This window comes from Myotis nattereri, assembly GCF_964212035.1.
Source record: "Myotis nattereri genome assembly, chromosome: 1".
NCBI lineage: Eukaryota > Metazoa > Chordata > Mammalia > Chiroptera > Vespertilionidae > Myotis > Myotis nattereri.
In genome coordinates, this window is record NC_138075.1 from 85,721,785 (window position 1) to 85,741,329 (window position 19,545).

At 35.0% G+C, this 19,545-nt stretch overlaps 1 protein-coding gene across 2 annotated transcripts in view; it reads right to left on the bottom strand.

The window, feature by feature from the left end:
• HEATR5A (HEAT repeat containing 5A) overlaps positions 1-19,545 on the bottom strand; it is a 96,029-nt gene that overhangs the window by 31,296 nt on the left and 45,188 nt on the right. The window contains exons 14-22 of one of the 2 annotated variants that reach the window (XM_081089813.1): positions 17,925-18,088; positions 17,656-17,831; positions 13,207-13,312; positions 11,610-11,800; positions 10,585-10,741; positions 7,039-7,228; positions 5,735-5,904; positions 3,373-3,399; positions 383-521 (exon numbers count right to left, since the gene is read on the bottom strand). In XM_081089813.1, coding sequence (XP_080945939.1) covers positions 383-521; positions 3,373-3,399; positions 5,735-5,904; positions 7,039-7,228; positions 10,585-10,741; positions 11,610-11,800; positions 13,207-13,312; positions 17,656-17,831; positions 17,925-18,088 — 1,320 coding nt within the window. The remainder of the gene's footprint in view (positions 1-382; positions 522-3,372; positions 3,400-5,734; positions 5,905-7,038; positions 7,229-10,584; positions 10,742-11,609; positions 11,801-13,206; positions 13,313-17,655; positions 17,832-17,924; positions 18,089-19,545) is intronic. The other variant, XM_081089814.1, reaches the window with a different exon arrangement.

The window sequence follows — 19,545 nt, forward strand, 5'->3', positions numbered from 1 at the left end:
GAAAAAACTTACTCTAAACCCAATGGCTCTCAAACTTCAGTATACATTAACACAGGGATTATAAAAACACCCAAAACAGATTGCTGGGCCTATTCCCAGATTTTTGCTTTAGCAGATATGGGATGGGACCAATAGTCTGCATTTCTGACAAGTCCCCAGGTGAAGTGGATGTTGCTGGTTTGGGGACCTAAATTTGAGAACTGTTCTAAACCAGTAACATCACTGGTTGGAATGATAATCTTGTGAGCAACTGTTTCTTGTAGTAGGCTTAAGACATTATATATTCACTTTCAAATTTTGTTTTACAAACTCATGTTTACACATAAGATTTAAGATTAAAACAATCATTTGAGCTGGAGATAATGTTGATAAAAAGAATTACCTGGAGTCAACTCTTCTCTGCTATCCTTAGCAAGTGTAACAGCATGTTCTGAAACTTCAGCTGCCTCTCTCTGCACAAGCTGACGTAAACAAGCCAGTACTGCTCTTCTCAGTAACAAATAGGGACTGCAAAGATTCACCTGGAAAATACCATTTGGGAACTGAAAGGGCCGAAATTCTTGCTAGCACTCAGTAAGTCTAATAGATATTCACTGGACCCCTCCTCATTCTGTCCAGCCCATCAGTGGGCTGGATGCAACTTATTAATGAAATACACAGACATTCAAATATTCTAGTGTATTTTGTCTCCTTTTCCCCCAATTGACCCCTCCCCGGCCACTCCCACCTTCCAGGACAAGCCTCTACCACCCCAGTGTCCGTGCCCATTGGTTATGCTAATATGCATGCATACAAGTCCTTTGGTTGATCTCTTACCCCCCTCTAGTATGTATTTTTTTATTATATAACTTGTAAATAACTTAAGGAGTAATACATGTACTTGATTATACAATATTCATAAACAAATCCAAGCAGAAGCCTCTTGACAATGTTAGAAGACGTAACATTTATATTAGCAAAAATAGTTTTGAGATAAAAAATATAATTGAGCCGAAACCGGTTTGGCTCAGTGGATAGAGCGTCGGCCTGCGGACTGAAAGGTCCCAGGTTCGATTCCAGTCAAGGGCATGTACCTGGGTTGCGGGCACATCCCCAGTAGGAGATGTGCAGGAGGCGGCTGATCAATGTTTCTCTCCCATCGATGTTTCTAACTCTCTATCTCTCTCTCCCTTCCTCTCTGTAAAAAATAAAATATATTAAAAAATATATATAATTGAGAAATAAATTACTGGCAGTTTATACATTTGTGCTCATGCAACTATAATTTTTATTATTCTCTAAGTAAAATTTACACAAATCTATATAAGCAATATAGTATACTGGTTAAAATGGAGACTCTGGAGTCAAACTGTCTCAGTTTGAATCATAGGCCCACCTCTTACTAGCTGTGTGACCTTGGGCAAGTTATTTAACCTCTCTGTTCCTTAATTTCCTCATTTGTAAAATGGAGATAACACTATCCCCATCTCACAAGGATGTTGTGAAGTTAACACAAAGAAACATGCAAAAGTGCTTAGCACAAGACCTGGCAAATAGTAAATACTCAATAAATATTAGTTATTATTATTATTTTAATGTTTTTATTGATTTTAGAAAGAGAGGAGGGGAGAGGGAGAGATAGAAACATCCATGAGAAACATCAACATGGATTGGCTGCCTCCTGCACACCCCCTGCTGGGGATCGAGCTGGCAGATGAGGCATGTGCCCAGACTGGGAATTGAACCAGCAACCTCCTGGCGGTACAGGGGATGATGCTCAACCACTGAGCACCAAGGCCAGGTGAAGGTTAGTTATTATTAATGCAAGTCTCTATGAATAGTATTTTATTCAGGCTAAGTGAATGCATTTTCAAATAAAGGCAGAAAGAGTTTTACTCAGAAAACATATTCACCAAAAATGCTCTCTAGAGATAAATATAATGGATAGCAAAACGTATATATGTATATCTACTTGTATATGGATCTACATATATGTACATAGGTATGTATATATCTTAAAGATATAGAATATTTCTGCTCAGAATGACAGACCCAATACATATTCATTTTACTTAGAAGTGTTTAAACAATACTAATCTCAATAGGTTGTGTAAACGATATGGTAAATTATAGGACTGGTGATATCTTAAATGAGAAAGTAAAAAAAAAAAAAAATCAAAGGTTTCTGGATACAAATTCTTACTCAGTGATTTCATAAGTAGAATAAACTGTTGATTTTTTGAAATTTATTGTTTTAAATATGACAGTAAAGACCAGTTTGGTATGGTTTAAGACAATGAATACATGCATCTTATAATAGTAACTTTCCAAGTAAAATTTGAGAAATAATGGCATAATTCTTATACTGATCTTTAGATCTGGTGTGTATGGGAAAAAGGGCCTGAAGTAGGTAAGTTTACTGAAAATGGTAGAGTAATTCTGAGTAAAAGAGTAGGTGTTGGAAGCTGGCTTTTTGATATATAAGAAGAAACATGCAAAGAAAGCTAAATCCTAATTTTATCAGAAGACAAAAGTCAGAAAAAGTTTGTAAATATATCATCAGGGAAACATATGGACAGGAACTGCTTTATAAATATATTCTATTATATCCTCAAGCCATATAATGAACTCAAAAGTGGAAACAGAGGAACGTTATTCACAAAATCCAAGGTAATGTCATTCCAGTCATGTTTAAGAAATCTGTTGTTAAAAACTAGTACAAAGAATAACAGAGAAGTTAAAATGTAAAAACATTAAGTTTGTTCAAGCCCAAAATTATGGCTATATTTAATAACAATGACAGAAAAGCACTCTACAAGACAATTTAAAGAAAAGTTAATGAAGCTACTAGTTATTTTAATTGGAGTTTTACAAGCATGTAATACAAGGCAGATGCAGCATTATTCAGGCTGGTCAAATAATTTTTTAGAGAAAGCATGCTTAAAAGTACTCTTTGTTTGGTAGAAAAAAATGATTGAAGGCTGCCACACAAAGCAAAATGGGATGCTTAGTATCTCCATGTCATTCTCCAGCATTTATAACGGGAAGAGTAATAGAGTGAGTTAAGGCAAACAGACCAAACAGGCAAAATACAGAAATTAAATCAAACTGTAATTACAATTCTTTTCTGAAATGAATACATAAAATCAAAATGATGCAAAATTAAGTGCAAGGAGTGAATATACCAGCTGGAGAAGGTTAGGGAGGAATTTTTTACACTGGTATTAAATAAACATCATGTAACATGCTACACATACTGGATTTTGCATTAATGGTTAGCTTAAACAGAGATGCAGAGGAAAACAAAAACATAAACATCTACAACCAAAAAAATGACAAAGAAACAGCACTGCAAACCTCAAAAAAGTTAGGAATCGAGGGTCAGGGACCTACCAACACAGAATTATCCAACAAGATCTCCTGCACAAAAACAAATGACAGACCAGTCAAGACAAAACCAAAAGATAAATGCTAGGATGACTTTGACAACAGTCAGCTAAGAATTAAAATACATATGTTGATAGAGCTCTATCATTAAAACTGGTTTAGCTTCAGCTTTAAAAATATGCCACAAATACTTCATTTTCCCACTTAAAATATGAATTGAGCTAAGATCTTGAAAATAGTCAATTCAAGATGCAGATATAAAATAATTAAAAATGTACATTTGTGTAATTAGGTGGTTTTTTTTGGATCTCTCATTAAGCTGCAGTAACAAAACCAGACCAAGTAGACATGAGTGTGACAGGGGTGATCTGGATTGCATTCACATGAACAGGTGTCTGGCAAGGGGCAGAGTTAATGGTTTATCTCATCACAAGTTAATTATAGATTTTTTTTTTTTTTTATAAAATGGAAGCCAAATTTTAAAACTGAGAGTACTCAGAATTGCTAATGTAGCTAAGGTTAAGTTCAGAATAGAAGTTAAACAGCATGCAGTTAGAATAAAGTCCTTTACACTAAGGTTTTTTAAAAAAAATCTTTATTGTTAAAAATATTACATATGTTTCCTTTTTTCCCCATAAGATTTTTTCTTAATGATGAAAGGTATTCTGAATATTCAGGGAGTTTCAATTACTATGAAAACACTTCATGCTAAATATTTAAATTCTTTGTAGAAAAGAAAATCTGATCATAAAGTTGTTAAAACAGGAAAGCAAAAGCAATTTACTTACTACAGAGAATATTCTAAAATATAATACAAAATTCAACCTAATAAATTTAGAATAAAAATATTAAGACACAAAATTAACATACTATAGTGACAGCAATTTTTTAATATGATTTCTGTATAAAAAACATCATTTTACAGCTTAAATATTATGACTAAGTTTGATGAGTTTGAACTTTATTTAATAAATGAATTCAGGTAAAGTTAAAGAAGATTAAAAAGGCTACTAGTGGAAATTTCCTACTACAATTTAAAAAGAAAAAAAAATGGCAGTATCATTATATTTGAATGGAGAATGAAAGTCAGACCAACTTGTACTAGTAAAACAGTGGATATTTTTCAATAATTGGTTTTGGAAATGGTTCTCTAAATATAAAAGCAATATTCCTGGGGAAAGTCATTGAGAAGTGAAGGTAAAATCCTTTTCCACTAACTGCTATTTTCTCTAACACATGTTTGGTTCCAGACAGGAACCAAAGTTTCCACCAGAAAAGTCAGTCATATCCTCTTTTTAAGAGTCTTACATAATTATGATGATCAAAATCAGTATGAAGATAACATAATCTATATTTAAGGTATATATTAAGAAAATAAAAACAACTGCTACTTAATAATTGGTTATTAGGTGCCTGAGACATGTACTTTTATAGGTGGCATCTTGTGTAATTGTGTTTTACAGGCAAAGGAGCTGAGGCTGGAAGAGGTTACAGGGTGTCCCTAAAGCCGCCTAATGCTGAGGTGGCAGAGCTAGGAGTTATTAACCACAAACTCAGTCTGAAATAATGAAATGAGGACAGGACAAGAAGTTCAGGAATCTGGATCCTAGACTAAGAACCTAGTCAAATTATTTGAATTTTTGGTCCTCAGTTTATCTTTTTATTGAGAACACTGGTTTTAACAATCTCTGAGGTTCTTTAAAGTCTGAAATGCTGCATATTTTGCCTCAAGCTTGAAAATGAAAGGTCTGTCTACATAAAGTAATAATTCTCAGCTGTCATGTTACTAATGGGAGTGTGCTATGAACACTGCAGGGGCAGAAAAAGTTTTCATTCCAAATGTAAAAACTTTTGAGGCAAGTCCAGACAGAAACTGATGGTGTTCAAGGTAAATCTTAAAACCACTGAGATTATGAAGCACCTTCCATATTCCTCAGACACATTAGTAGAACGAAGACATCGATGTATATGCTGCTAGAATATTAAGGAAAAATGTTATGTGCCCATCTGGGATGGAAAGAACTTTGTATGTAATAATTTGGAATAGAAAAATGAGAGGAAAAAATTGTTACCACAAAATTTTCCATGTCCTATAGTATTTATATAGTATCTGGGATATTTATGCCACACAATATATGCTTATTGCTTAATAAGTAAATATTAAAAATATTAAGTTCAACGTTAATGGGAGAAAAACAAGTCCATATGAGATTTAAGATGTGATTATATAAAAATTGGCCCCTCACTTTCCACAAAAGGACTAGAACTAAGGGAAAATTGCTATTGAACACGATCTAGAGAATAATTAAAACAAATCTAAGTTTCCAATAAAACAAACTAAAAAACTCATTTATAATTTTATACTCACACAGAGGCAGCTGACCAGGCTAGATAAGTTGACATGTCGTGGAGCAAACATATGAAGCTGCTGAAGGCAAGAGATGGCCTGCGCTTGAACAAGGCAGTCTGGGTTATCTTGCATCACTGCACAACCCAACAGACAGGACATCCTTAAGGTAGAAACTGAAGTACTGTTACCTAAAATGAAAGCAGAAAGTTTTTAATAATTGACCTATAAAATAATTACTTTTTTTCCAATTTTAAATTTAAGAATTTGTGAAGTAAATTTCTTCTACAAAAGCAGGAATAATCCATTTGAAAGATTTTTGGATGATTATTAGTTATTCTTAGTCTGAAAGGTTTTTGGCAACACAAATCTTTAGGTAAAAAAAACCCTAAGGCTGTCTGTAGATTACACCAGATTTTCATTAAAAGTGGAATTAGAAATTGCTAATAAACTTAGCCCTACTTGTATTAGTTGAGCGTTGCTTTCATCTATATTGACATCATATATTGTGCACTTGAACAGATCAGAATATCTGAGTTTTCGGATGCAGTCATTTCTTTCTTTTCTTTCTTTCTTTTTTTTTAAAAAAAATATATTTTATTGAATTTTTTACAGAGAGGAAGGGAGAGAGATAGAGAGTTAGAAACATTGATGAGAAAGAAACATCTATCAGCTGCCTCCTGCACACCTCCTACTGGGGATGTGCCCACAACCAAGGTACAGGCCCTTGACCGGAATCGAACCTGGGACCCTTCAGTCCGCAGGGCAATGCTCTATTCACCGAGCCAAACTAGTTAGGGCGCAGTCATTTATTTCTTAAAAGAGATCAAGAGTTCTTTAAAATACTCTACTTCATGTCTGTCATTTTAGTTGTTAAGAGAAGCATTTTTAGGACATATCAAATCTTTCTAAATATGTACTCCTTTTTTTTTTCAACGTAAGATAATCAGACTAAATGGCATTTATTTAGCAAGATAGAATACTGAGCACCTACTACGGGCCAATAACAAAGGCTTTTCAACTTTCTCTTCGTTTGATAAAGAAAACCAAAGCCTAGAGATGTAAGAATTTCCCCAAGGTCACCCAATTAAGTAGTGGTAGAGTTTAAAGTAAGTATCATAGTTTCTATGTTATTTTTCTATTATGCCATCATCCAGGATTCAAAGTTTTCCCAAGAGGACTCTCAACATTCTGCCAATATATCTGAATATAACATCCTGTTAAACTTCACTTCAATGACAAGTATTTGAGTCAGTCATAGAAACTAAACTAATTTTTATATGTGTATTTTTCATGTAAAACATCTAAAAAACAGCTATGCATACCTTGTAGCTCTGGACCTAATGTAGTAATAAGGGCATTCAAACAACGACCGAGACTTTGGTGAACTTCAGCATGTGTAGGAGGCACATTTAACAACAACATTATAATAAGAGAAAGGGTAGGTTCCACATGCGGATAATAGAGTGGGCCCGCAGAATCGATGATCAATGACAGAGAGTGTAGGGCCCAGGTCTGTGAAGACAGAAAAAAAATTTAAATGTTACAGCAGCATGAAGAAACATAAAAAATAATGAATTATTCTTTCGTTGAAGCAAGTGATAAAGTAATGGCAAAGTAAAGTATTTGTACGCTACTTCTAACTTGTAAAGAGAAATGAAGAATTTTAAAAGTTAAAGAAAATCTTTTTTTAAATACCCAGTAAAAAACAGCTGAGAGACAATCATCTAATTTAGAATGGTATATTTAGATATATCTCAGCACTAAGAATTCCAAGATAATGTTTGATTCTTTAGCTAACAGCTTGCGCTAAATCTATTTTGTTGAAAATTGTTTATTGTTTAATCTATATAGAGAATGAAAATTCAAATTTTTAAAAGATTCAACAAAATCCGCAACTACATGTCATAATATGAACAAATCTCACAAAAACAATGTTGAAGAAAGCCAGACATGAAAAAGTACATACCATATGACTCCACTGATATAAAATATATAAAAGCAGGCAAAACTAACATGTGCTGCTGCAAATTAGGATAATGGTTATCCTTGGTAGGACAGGTAGTAACTAGAAAAGAACACGAGGACAGTGTTTGGGGTACCGATAATGTTCTGTTTATTAATCTAGGATTGGACACATTGTATTCAGTTTGAGACTTGATTCACAGAGATGAACACTATGACAGGTGCACATTTATAAATATATTTGTAAATACATAAAAATATATACTTATATATTAAACAAACAGACAAATAAAATGCCCTCAAGCCAAATCTGGTCTGCCACCTGTTTTTATACATGAAGTTTTATTGAAACACAATTATGGCCCTAGCCGGTTTGGCTCAGTGTAAAGAGCATCGGCCTGTGAACTGAAGGGTCCCAGGTTCGATTCCGGTCAAGGACACATGCCTGGGTTGCAGGCTCAATCCCTAGTGGGGGGCATGCAGGAGGCAGCCAATCAATGATTATCTCTCATCATTGGTGTTTCTATCTCTTTCTCTCCCCTTCCCTTCCTCTCTGAAAACAAACAAACAAAAAAAACATTAAAAAAGAAAAAAGAAATAATTATGCTCATTCATTTATACATTATTTATGGCTGCTTTCCTGCTACAATGGCAGAATTGAATAGTGACAGAGACCATGACTAAATAGTTTACTATTTGACCCTTTATAGAATAAACTTGCCAACTCTGGTTTAAATGAAACAAGTCTGGCTATATACCGATAACCACTGAAGTTGGATAATGGGTATAATAGATTCTTTATAGAATACTCTCAACTTTTATGTATGTTTGAATTTTCCAAAATAATAAGTATATAAAAAGTTCTTCCTTCAGGAAACCAACTTAGAAAATTTTACTGCTTTTATCAATGGATGCATAAAAAAGCATATAGTACTTTACCAATAAATGCTATACAATGAAATTCTGTTGAGAGAGAGCTATAATCAAGAAGAATCAGATTTGATGACACCGGAAGCCATGTAAAGAAGCACTTAAGTTAATCAACAAAAAGTATTCAATATAAAAGTATGTACATTCAGAACAGGCTTCTTGAATAAGAAGAGGAATATAATAAATAGAAGCAAAAAGTACTGTACTAAAAGAAGGGTTAAAGAATGGACACCTCAACTTAATCAAGTACTAGATGATGTGGTGAGACTATTGATATAGTAATTCCAAGAATGAAAGCTTATTGTGTCTGAGGGATATGAAGTTTAACAAGAAGGTAGTTAAACTGGATCTTAAAATACTAAAATTTTTGTATTGTCAGATAGGAATAAGGAGAAGAGCAACAGGAAAAACAGAAGTGCAGATAAGAGAATGGCATGTGTGGGATAAAAGTAGGTAGATCATCTATAGGAGAATACCAGTACTTGGGTAAGGAGAGAGAAGATTCCTGGGTCAGCTGATGAAACCTGAGTGAGAAGTTGACCTAAGAAGCAATATGCAGTTTTGCAGCTTTTCAGTAGGGAAGTGGCAAGATGAAAGACTTTCAGGAAAACAAATTTGGCTTCATATCTAGGGAGAGTTGAAAAGAACCTAAAAGTAAAATGACCAGGTAGGAGGCTACTATCTATATATATAAAAGCCTAAGTGACCTGCTGACCGGTAGCTATGACGCACATTGACCACCAAGGGGCAGATGCTCAGCGCAGGAGCGGAAACCACAGGCATGGAAACATGGAACAGACTGATGAATCTCAGAGGGATGGGGGTCGGGGGGGGGGGGGGAGGGCTGGAAGAGATCAACCAAAGATCTTATATGCATACTAGGTTCCTTGGCCTGGTCTGTGCCCTCTCACAATCTGGACCCCTTGGGGGATGTCAGAGAGCCAGTTTCGGCCTGATCCATGCAGGCCAAGCTGAGGGACCCCACCAGTGCACGAATCTATGCACTAGGCCTCTCGTAGGAAATAAAGGCACACAGGCGCCTTGGCTGGATTGCTCAGTTGGTTGGAGCGTCATCCAGATTGCCAAGGTTGCAGGTTTGATTCCTGGTCAGGGCGCATACAGGAGGCAACCAATGACGTATCAATAGATGGAACAAAAAGTCAATGCTTCTCTTTCCCTTCTTCCTCCTCTCCCCCCTCAAATAAATAATAATGAAAAAAGACACAGGAAACCAAGATAAGGGAAGCAAAAGAGCAAGAAGAGTAATAATCATTCAAGATTTGATTAAAATATCAGGAAAATGATGATTTCAACAGAATTGGGTAAGTTATGTACAACAGTATGATAAAGTGGTTAAGAACATGGATTTGGAGTCCATGACTTGTTTTCTTAACCTGAGTTTCTTAGTTTCTGTAAGCCTCAATTTTCTTTCTGTATAATGAGAATATACACCCTAGACTACTGTGAAGATAAAATATATTCATATGTTTAGAAGAATATAATACAATGTTTGTTACCTATTAAGCTCTCCAAAATAATAGATGTTATCATTAAGATGGCAGACAGATTAATTCTCAGAAAAAGATACTGAACTTGACTTTAGACACAGTGTGAAAAAGAGAATTAAATTTTAAAAATTCATCATGGTTAAACGGCTTTAATATTTACTATGAGAGGGCCCTAGATGGTTTGGCTCAGTGGATATAGCGACAGTCTGTGGACTGAAGGGTCCCAGGTTTGATTCCGGTCAAGGGCACATGCCTGGGTTGTGGGCTCAGTCCCTACCTAGCATGGAGTGTGCAAAAGCATTTATGTTTCGATCTCTCTCTCCCTCTCCCTTGCTCTCTGAAATAAATAAAAATATATTAAAAAAATATTTACTGTCAGAGGGGAATTATTTACAAATTACTAATGATCAATAAAAACATAATTTGCAAATCACGAATTTCAAGGAGGATATCACATGGAGTTCTTACCTGCACATCAGGAGAAGTACTGTCCTGAGACAAAGTATATAGGATTCCTACACAAGAATTCAAATGCTGAGAACTTATTCCTCCTAAATGCCTATGGAGGGATCCCAAAGCCAATGAATGCCCTGTTCTGGTAACCACGTCCCTTGCTGATTTCAGTCTGTAATTATGGAAATAAAAATATATGATAATCACTGAAGCGAAACTACTGCATGATACTGTCACCTACACAAAACTTTTTGTATGAATAGTTCTAAAATTCAGAAATGTTTTTACTGTTAAATGATAAAACATTTCTGAAATAACCAGATAGGTATCTTGCAAAGAAAAACACTTTAAATAAAAATATCTTCACATTATTATAGATTATTTAAGTAAAAGCAATTTCAATGTCTTTCAGAGATATACACACACTAAATTTATATGGAGGACATTATTACTTTATTAAATTACATTTCAAAAACATTGCTGAGATACTTTAATTCCACATAGAGAATTCAACTCAAGAACTCTGTATTTAAAATTAAATGTAATAGGATAAGTTAATATATGAGGAATTTTCTATGTATTTTACACTAATTTAAGTGCTTACATTTAGTTCTTTAATCCTCCCAACAACCTTGAGATCCATACTATTATCAATTCCTTTTTGCATATGAGGAAATCAAATAGGATAGCCAAAGTAACTCTTACAAAGTAGACAACTATTAAATGGAAGAGTTGGGATTTGAACCAAATTAGTAATCTGACTCCAGACTCTTAAACCAAATCAGACACATATTCAGCAGACTAGAAGGTCAAAGTGCTGCCTGCACTTCTACCACCACTACTAAAAGTAACTTTATATATCTACAGATATTACCAATCTAACCATAAACTTTTATTTGTAGTTATTTTATTTTTTATCACTTTCTTATTTATTATCTCATTTACCTTAACATCCTTTAAATAGGCAGGGCAGTATTAACAACCTTCTATACCCAGCTTTGACACCTAGCCTAGGAATATTAAACGAGAAATTCACTTACTTGTCAAAGCTAACTTGAGCTAAAGAAGCAGTAAAAGGTCCATCATCAACCACTTGGGCTAACCTAGCCCATGCCTCTGCAGCTGCACATCTCACGAGGGGGTTGGGACTTTCTAAGGCTCCTGTTACTAATGCTAGGGCAGGTCTTCTCATTTCTTCTGGACCCAAACTTCCCTTGGAGCCAGCCACATACTGAAAAATGAAAAGAACAACCCAAACTTACAACTGCAGTGAATTTTACCTAATTTGGAACATATGTCTGGTTAACCAAATGTGTTCATACTTGGATTACTACTTAAAAAAAAAAATCAGAACATAAAAACTCCACTGAACATACAAACATAATTTGATTTTTGTGACAAAGTACTTTAGAATTTTAAATCTCCAGACAATGTGGTGACCAACTATCACTGTAGTATATACATATGTTCAGAAGAGTACTAAAAGGGATTTTCCATAAAATATATAACTAATGAAACCTATTATATTTTATTTAGAAACAATAAGTTATAAATGTTAACAACGAGCCAGATTTGGAATATATGCCATAGTCTGCCAATCCCTGGTCTAGGCCAGTGGTTGGCAAACCACGGTTAGCGAGCCACATGCGGTTCTTTGGCCCCTTTGAGTGTGGCTCTTCCACAAAATACCACGTGCATGTGCGCATGTACAGTGCAATTGAAACTTTGTGGCCCATGCACAGAAGTCGTTTTTAGGCCTGAGCGAGTCTATTTTGAAGAAGTGGCGTTAGAAGAAGTGGGGGGTGTTGGTAGGGTGACGGGAGACGCGCAGGAGGGCCGCAGGATACGCAGTGCGGGGGGAGGTACATTGTTTTGAGGTACATTCGCTGAGGTTAACCCCTTCCAACTCTCCCATCCACACTCATCTAACTGAAACAAGTATAAAAGAGTTTGGATGGGAGAGTTGGAAGGGGTCGACCTCAGTGAACGTACCTCAATCAGATTGAGGATGTTTTTAGCAAAGGGTAGCTTAGGAGTACCCTAATTAAGTTAATAACAATGTACCTACCTATATAGTTTAAGTTTAAAAAATTTGGCTCTTAAAAGAAATTCCAATCGTTGTACTGTTGATACTTGGCTCTGTTGACAATGAGTTTGCCGACCACTAGCCTAGACCAAATTTGCAAATATCACATGGAGTTCCACATGCCGCTCTTTGGCCCCTTGAGTGTGGCTCTTCCTCAAAATACCACGTGGGGGCGCGCACGTACAGTGCGACTGAAACTTCGTGGCCCATGTGCAGAAGTCGGTATTTTGTGGAAGAGCCACACTCAAGGGGCCAAAGAGCCGCATGTGGCTTGCGAGCCGCAGTTTGCCGACCACTGGCTAGACTATTAGGCTCAGCAGAGTAAGGCATGGCTCCAGGACAAGGTTATCTGACTAACAAGTTATATGTGGAGAAAAAGTAAAAGGGAAATGATAAATCACAAAACATTTTCATCAGGAGGTTAAGAAAAACTAGGGGGGGGAAAACAATGATAGCCCTTTAACAATACCTTCCTCCAACCTACTTAGTTGATCCTACCTTAAAAAAAAAATAAAATAAAGCAAACATGAATTTTTAAAAAATACAATTACCTTTAAGAAACTGGAAACTGAGGCAATAACATGTAACTGAACTACTTGTTGACGAGCTCCTTTTGTGTGCTTTATACTGTCCAAAAGCTGTTCCAATGTAAGAAGCCTAAAATCAGAAACAAAATATTTAAAAGCAAATAGAAAAGACAGTATTGTTAATCAAGATAAAGTAAGTCAATGGACAGTAATAAATATCTACTGCTAATTCGTTTTGTTGGTACTACTAAAATGTTGAACACACCAAAGCATTTTTGGAAAAGAAAATATATCATAACCAATGCAAAAATATTTAATTAGGTGTCATTCTATAGTGGGGGAGAAGCATTATTTTGTGGAAAACAATAATAACAACAAATGGGTGCATCACTTAACAAAGATTTACCTGCGCAAATCCAGCTATTTCAGCAATTATTTTCTAAACAAAGGATAGCTCAGAAATTATTTGCATCAATTTTTGTTTTTAATAACAGAACTTAATTGGATTCAAACACATTGCTTCATTTTAAAGGTAGCACCAACTTCTGTCATCTACATTTAATGCTTCTCAACTACACTTTAAAAATGTATTTGGGATCATATTATATACAACACAACATTAACTCATGCTTTTCCCATTTTCTCCTGATTGTATCCAGGACTGACAGCCCCCAAGTTTTTCCCCATCTTTTAATCCCAAATCCTAACAGAGATTTCAAAAACAAAACAACACAAAACAAAACAAAAAATAACATCAACAACAAAAAAACATTCTGAATTTTCAGGAAGATGACTTTTTTCCTTTATAAATTTTTTTTTCAATTACAGTTGACATTCAATATTGCATTCATTTCAGAGGTATACAGCATAGTGGTTAAACATTATATAACTTATGAAATGGTAAGTGTAGTACCCACCTAGTATCATACATAGTTATTGCCTACGTTGATTATATTCTCTATGCTATACTATACTTGACAACCCTATGACTAGTCTGTAACTGCCAATTTGTACTTTTTGATTCTCCTTTTACCTTTCCCACCCATTCCCAACCCCTTCCCATCTAGCAACTGTCAAAATGTTCTCTGTATCTATGAATCTGTTTCTGTTCTGCTTGTTTTTTAGATTCCACATCACATGGAATACTATATGATGAACATAGGGGTGCATATATCTTTTCAAATTAGTGTTTTGGATTTCTTCAGATAAATAACCAGAAGTGGAATTGCTGGGTCATAAAGTAGTTCTTTTAATTTTTTGAGGAACTGATGCAGATAAAAGCATTCAGTAACACTGAACTGGTATTTCTAAGTGGCATAAATTAAAACATGTAATTATTTTGTTTGTAACGAAATCAGAAACAAAGTTTTGAGTATAGTTGAAACAAAAATACATAGTTAACCGAGTAAACAGCAGACACACATTTGAAAATACTGATTTACTTTATTCTTTCAGGGAGGGTGTATAATGGTGAACATTTTAATACTGAGAACTGGATGCTTTTCCTCTCCATCAACTCACAATCTACAGCATTTTATAAGTATTTATAGCAGTGGTTCTTAACCTTGGCAGCACATCTGAATCAGATGTTTTTATTTATAAGTTTCAATGCCTAACATAGTATGTACACCATACTATTAAATCAGAATCTACACTTTAGAAAGTTGTTCAAATGATTGCAATGTTAGTTAATTAACAATCATCAAGTTAATGAACTAATTCATTCTTTGCAATTAGGTGCAAAAAATATATGAAAAGTAACCACAACATTTGCATAAGATCCATAATATTTCTTTTCTGTATAAAATATGTTGACATTCTAGAAGTTTTTTTGTTAATCCTCACCTGAGAATATTTTTCCATTGATTTTACAGAAAGTGGAAGGGAGGTAGAGAGAGGGAAAGAGAGTGAGAGAGAAACACAACTGTGAGAGACACATCAATTGGTTGCCTCCCATATGTGCCCAGACCAACCCACAACCTAGTTATGTACCCTGATAGGGAATCGAACCTGCAACCTCTTTGGTGCACAGGATGACATTCCAACCAAGCCACCCGACCAGGTTATGAGCTGAACTTTTTAATTTACATTTTATTGTTTTATATTTTCTAAATCTTCTTCTATGAGTATGTATTAATTTATAATTAAACAAAATAGATGCTATTATAAATCAATATTTGTCACTTCCCACATACAACAAGAACACAAATAAAGTTGAAATTAGTATTAGACATTTTAATTTCAGAATAAAGGGAGAATAAGTGATAATAAAATCGTTTAAAAAAAAGTTTGTAAGAACTATATTCTTTTCTTTTTTACTTTTTACCTTGAATTTACTAAAAAGAGTAGAGCCATTTAAGAACATGCTTAATTTAAATCACTTATCCACAAGGCCACCCCATTTCATCCACTGTAGTTAGCTGTATTAATTCAAATGAACTATTTTAAATTAACTGTATTCTGTATAGGTAAACAGGGAGCTATATGCTAACAAATAAATTTGGGAAAAATACCTTTTGAAATTAAAGCTCTGAAAAGACACCTCAAAATTTGTGTGTGTGTGTGTGTGTACACCTTAATGCTACCAGCCTTTTAAATAAAATGACATGAAGCTGTTAAAAATAAACAAATTTTATTCACTTTTCTATCCACTGAAAGACCTGTTTCAGAAATGTGTTGTTGACAACACTCAAATATATTTGTTCATCTTCAGCAAGAGACCAAGGTAAATTTCCTACCTAACTGGAAGATATAACTGGATAAAATTATATTGTGTGTATATATATATAGAGAGAGAGAGAGAATATGAATGATGATACTTAACAATTTGTAAACTGTGGACCAGTATAGCCTACAGGAAAGATTCACTTCCTTTTAGTATCTCAGATAAAAACTGAATTTTCTGGTAGTCGATATGAATAATGTTTTTTAATCTCCAAGAATGGTATTCCCTCAGTTATCAATTAAGAAGCTGTTATTATCAATGAGAAATCATTATTAAACTTTGAGTTTTCAAAACCAAAATTCACTTTGAATGAACTGATATCCATCAAACTGAAGACTAATCGCTGGACCTACATTGGCTCCATTCAGCCTCCAAGAAAGAAAGCCTATGAGACCTAATCTAAGCAGAAAACCAACGTTTGTCCTTATGACAATAGCTCATAAATCAATGTTCTCTCTTTTTTTTTAACTTTCATTAGCATTTATTTTATGCTGAATTTACTCTTGGGCCCTGTTTTTGTTCAGTTTCTTCTGGGATATCTTTTTCTACTGTGCAAACTCCTTTTCTGGTTTAGGAACAACCTGCATGTTTTCATGAAGGATCCTCTCAGCGTGGCAGGGAGAGTTCGTGTGTGGGTTAAACCACCCATGAGCTCCGTAAGCTTTTTTCACCTGGATGTGCTCAATGAACAAAGAATCTACATCTAAACCCTGAAGTTGATCACTACTCTCATTTTTAAGCATGTGCAGCAAAAACTCAGCACTCTTTTTGGGCCACTGACCCTGTTTGCCCTGAGCACACTTTCCAACTCCACCACTGCAATGTCAGAATGGCCCACATTGCTTCTCTAAAGTGACATCCTTCAGACATTTGGTGGTTTTTCAGAAATGCATACCCTTGATGGCTTGGGCAGTGTCATGGGTTTTGTTAAAGTGGACATGAAGATTTGAACCTCTTGATATGCATGATTTTGTGAGGTTTTCTGGGTCAAGTGAATAGTAAACCATTTTCAAAGGCTACCTCAGGTTGCTTCCAGGAAGAGAAATCAATGTTCTAGTGTCACGGAGTTTCCAGTTCTATTTTCAGGTAGATAATAAGCTAACTGTGGGTTAAGTATTGTATGCACAATAGTACTATCAACTGTTAGTTTAATTTAATCGTTAACTTACTTATTAAATATTAGCCAGGTAAATAAGTAAACAAGAGACAGTACCTCATCCTGGCTGATTTTGCTAAGTAGTTAGAGTGTTGGCCCACAGACCCAAGGGTCATGGGTTCGATTCCTGGTCAAGGGCACATATCTCAGTTGCAAGTTCAATCCCCGGCCCATGGGAGGCAACCAACCAATATGTCTCTCTCATGTTGATGTTTCTCTCTCTCTCTCTCTCTCTCTCTCTCCCCCCCCCCCCCATCTCCTCCCTCCCTTGCACTTTCTCAAAAACAAGAACAATAACAACCAAAAAAAACCCATATATATATATATATATATATATATATATATATATATATATATATATATATATCAATGGAAAAAATATCCTTGGCTGAGAATTAAAAGAAAAAAAGAGACAGCATCTCACTTTTATCTGTAAGTTTGTTACATTAATGAGAACTTCTGACAACATTCTTCTTACCCACCCGATTCTACATTATGCATTCACTGAACCAATTGCCAGTCTGGAAATACTACATTTCAGAATAAGTAAACTATTTATTTCAGGGTAAGTGAATTACTAAAGATGGTTTACCTTTGAGCTTCTCCCACATGAGCACATACAACTCCAAAGAGCTTGATTGCAGAGCTAATCACTGATAGTGTTGGAGGTAGGGGCTTAGGCACTGAATCTCCCCCTATATCTTTCTCATAAATAGAATAGGGGTCATACTCAAGACTTCCACAAGCAATACCATTACTAAGCAGGAGCTAAAAAAAAAAAAAAAAAAAAAGTTATATAAAGTTTTTAAACCACTGTTCATACATGGAATGAACCCAAGAATTATTGAAAAATGACCATACCTGTTCCTCAATAAATCTATGGTCAGTCTCTTGTAGCAAAGGACTTAATAACAAAAGATCATCCTGATGACACAGGGGTGGAAGCAAAAATGTGGATGCTGCCACCTGTATGTCAGGGCCAGTCAAGTCAGCAGCCAGCTCTTTGAGGATAGCACAGAGGTGACCTGTTGAGTCAGAGAAAAAAGAACAATTAGTAATTTAGTAATAGCAGTTAACTGGTTAGAGTATGGGGTTAAAAAAAGCCCAGGTGGAACTTTAATCTACACACTGGCTAACTTTAATCTATCATAGCCAAAGATTATATATCTGATCCTAGAAAAATACCCTACAAACGAATGGCTCCTCAACTATGTGCTATTGGTTGCAAGGCTGACTGGATACTGAAAAGACAGACATCTCAATGTATGTGTGTAAACCTTATCATTTTAAATAAAATGACATACAGTACAAAAACAGAATAAAAAAGAGAGATACAAAAGCTGATAAATTATATTTGTTTAAAAAAATGATGGCCTCACCCTGGCGGTGTTGCTCAGTGGTTGAGCATGGACCCATGAACCAGGAGGTAACGGTTCAATTTCCAGTCAGGGCACATGCCTGGGTTTCAACTCAATACCCAGTAGATGGCATGCAGAAGGCAGCTGATAGATCATTCTCTCATCACTGATCTTTCTATCTCTTTCCCTCTCCCTTCATCTCTCTAAAATCAATAAAAATATATTTTAAAAAAAGGTAGCCTCGAAAATATTTATAAGTGTTAGATATGTTTTTATCATGGAAAATTTCAAACAGATACAAAACCAGACATAATAGTATTATGACACCTCAACTCCCTACAGCTAGCATATGATTGTCATTCATCTTGACCAAGTGGATCAATCTTGTTTCATCTATAACTTCCTTCACTATCTCACTATTTCCCATATTATTTTGAAGCAAACCCTAGAAAGAATATAATTTCACCCATAAATATTTCATAGTGTATCACTAAAGGACATTTTAAATAATTCATGATCATAATATGTTTTAAAAACCATGAAACAAATACTCATTTAGTGTTTAAATTTTCAGTGGACTCAAATATCTGTTTTGTTTGCTTTTATGTCTGAATCAAGTTCTAAGTAAATCTACATAAAATAGTTGATATATCTTAAGTCTCTTTCAACTTAAAGTTTTTCCCTCTACTTTCCCCTCCCTCCTGTAATTTATCTAAAGAAATTAGATGATCTGTTCTGTAGAAATTTCTACAGTCTGGATTTTAATGATTATACCCACCCTCCCCGCCCCTCCCCCCCACTCTAAGTGCAGTTTAATTTATTCCTCTACCATCTGTTTTTTTTTTTTTTTAATAATTTGGAACTTAGATCTAGAGAGGATTCTTTTTTTTAGTCTGTTTGTTTTTTGTTTTGGGGGCCAAGCTATTGCACAGGTGGCATTGTGATTATCTATAAGGCATGAGACAAGGTATGGCTCTCTCTCTATCTCTCTCTCTCTCTCACACACACACACCCTATATAACAAAAGCCTAATATGCCAAGTGTCTGGTCAACCAGTTGGCCGTTCAACCAATCAAAGCGTATGCTAATGATATGCTATGGTTGCTCAACTGCTTATTATGATG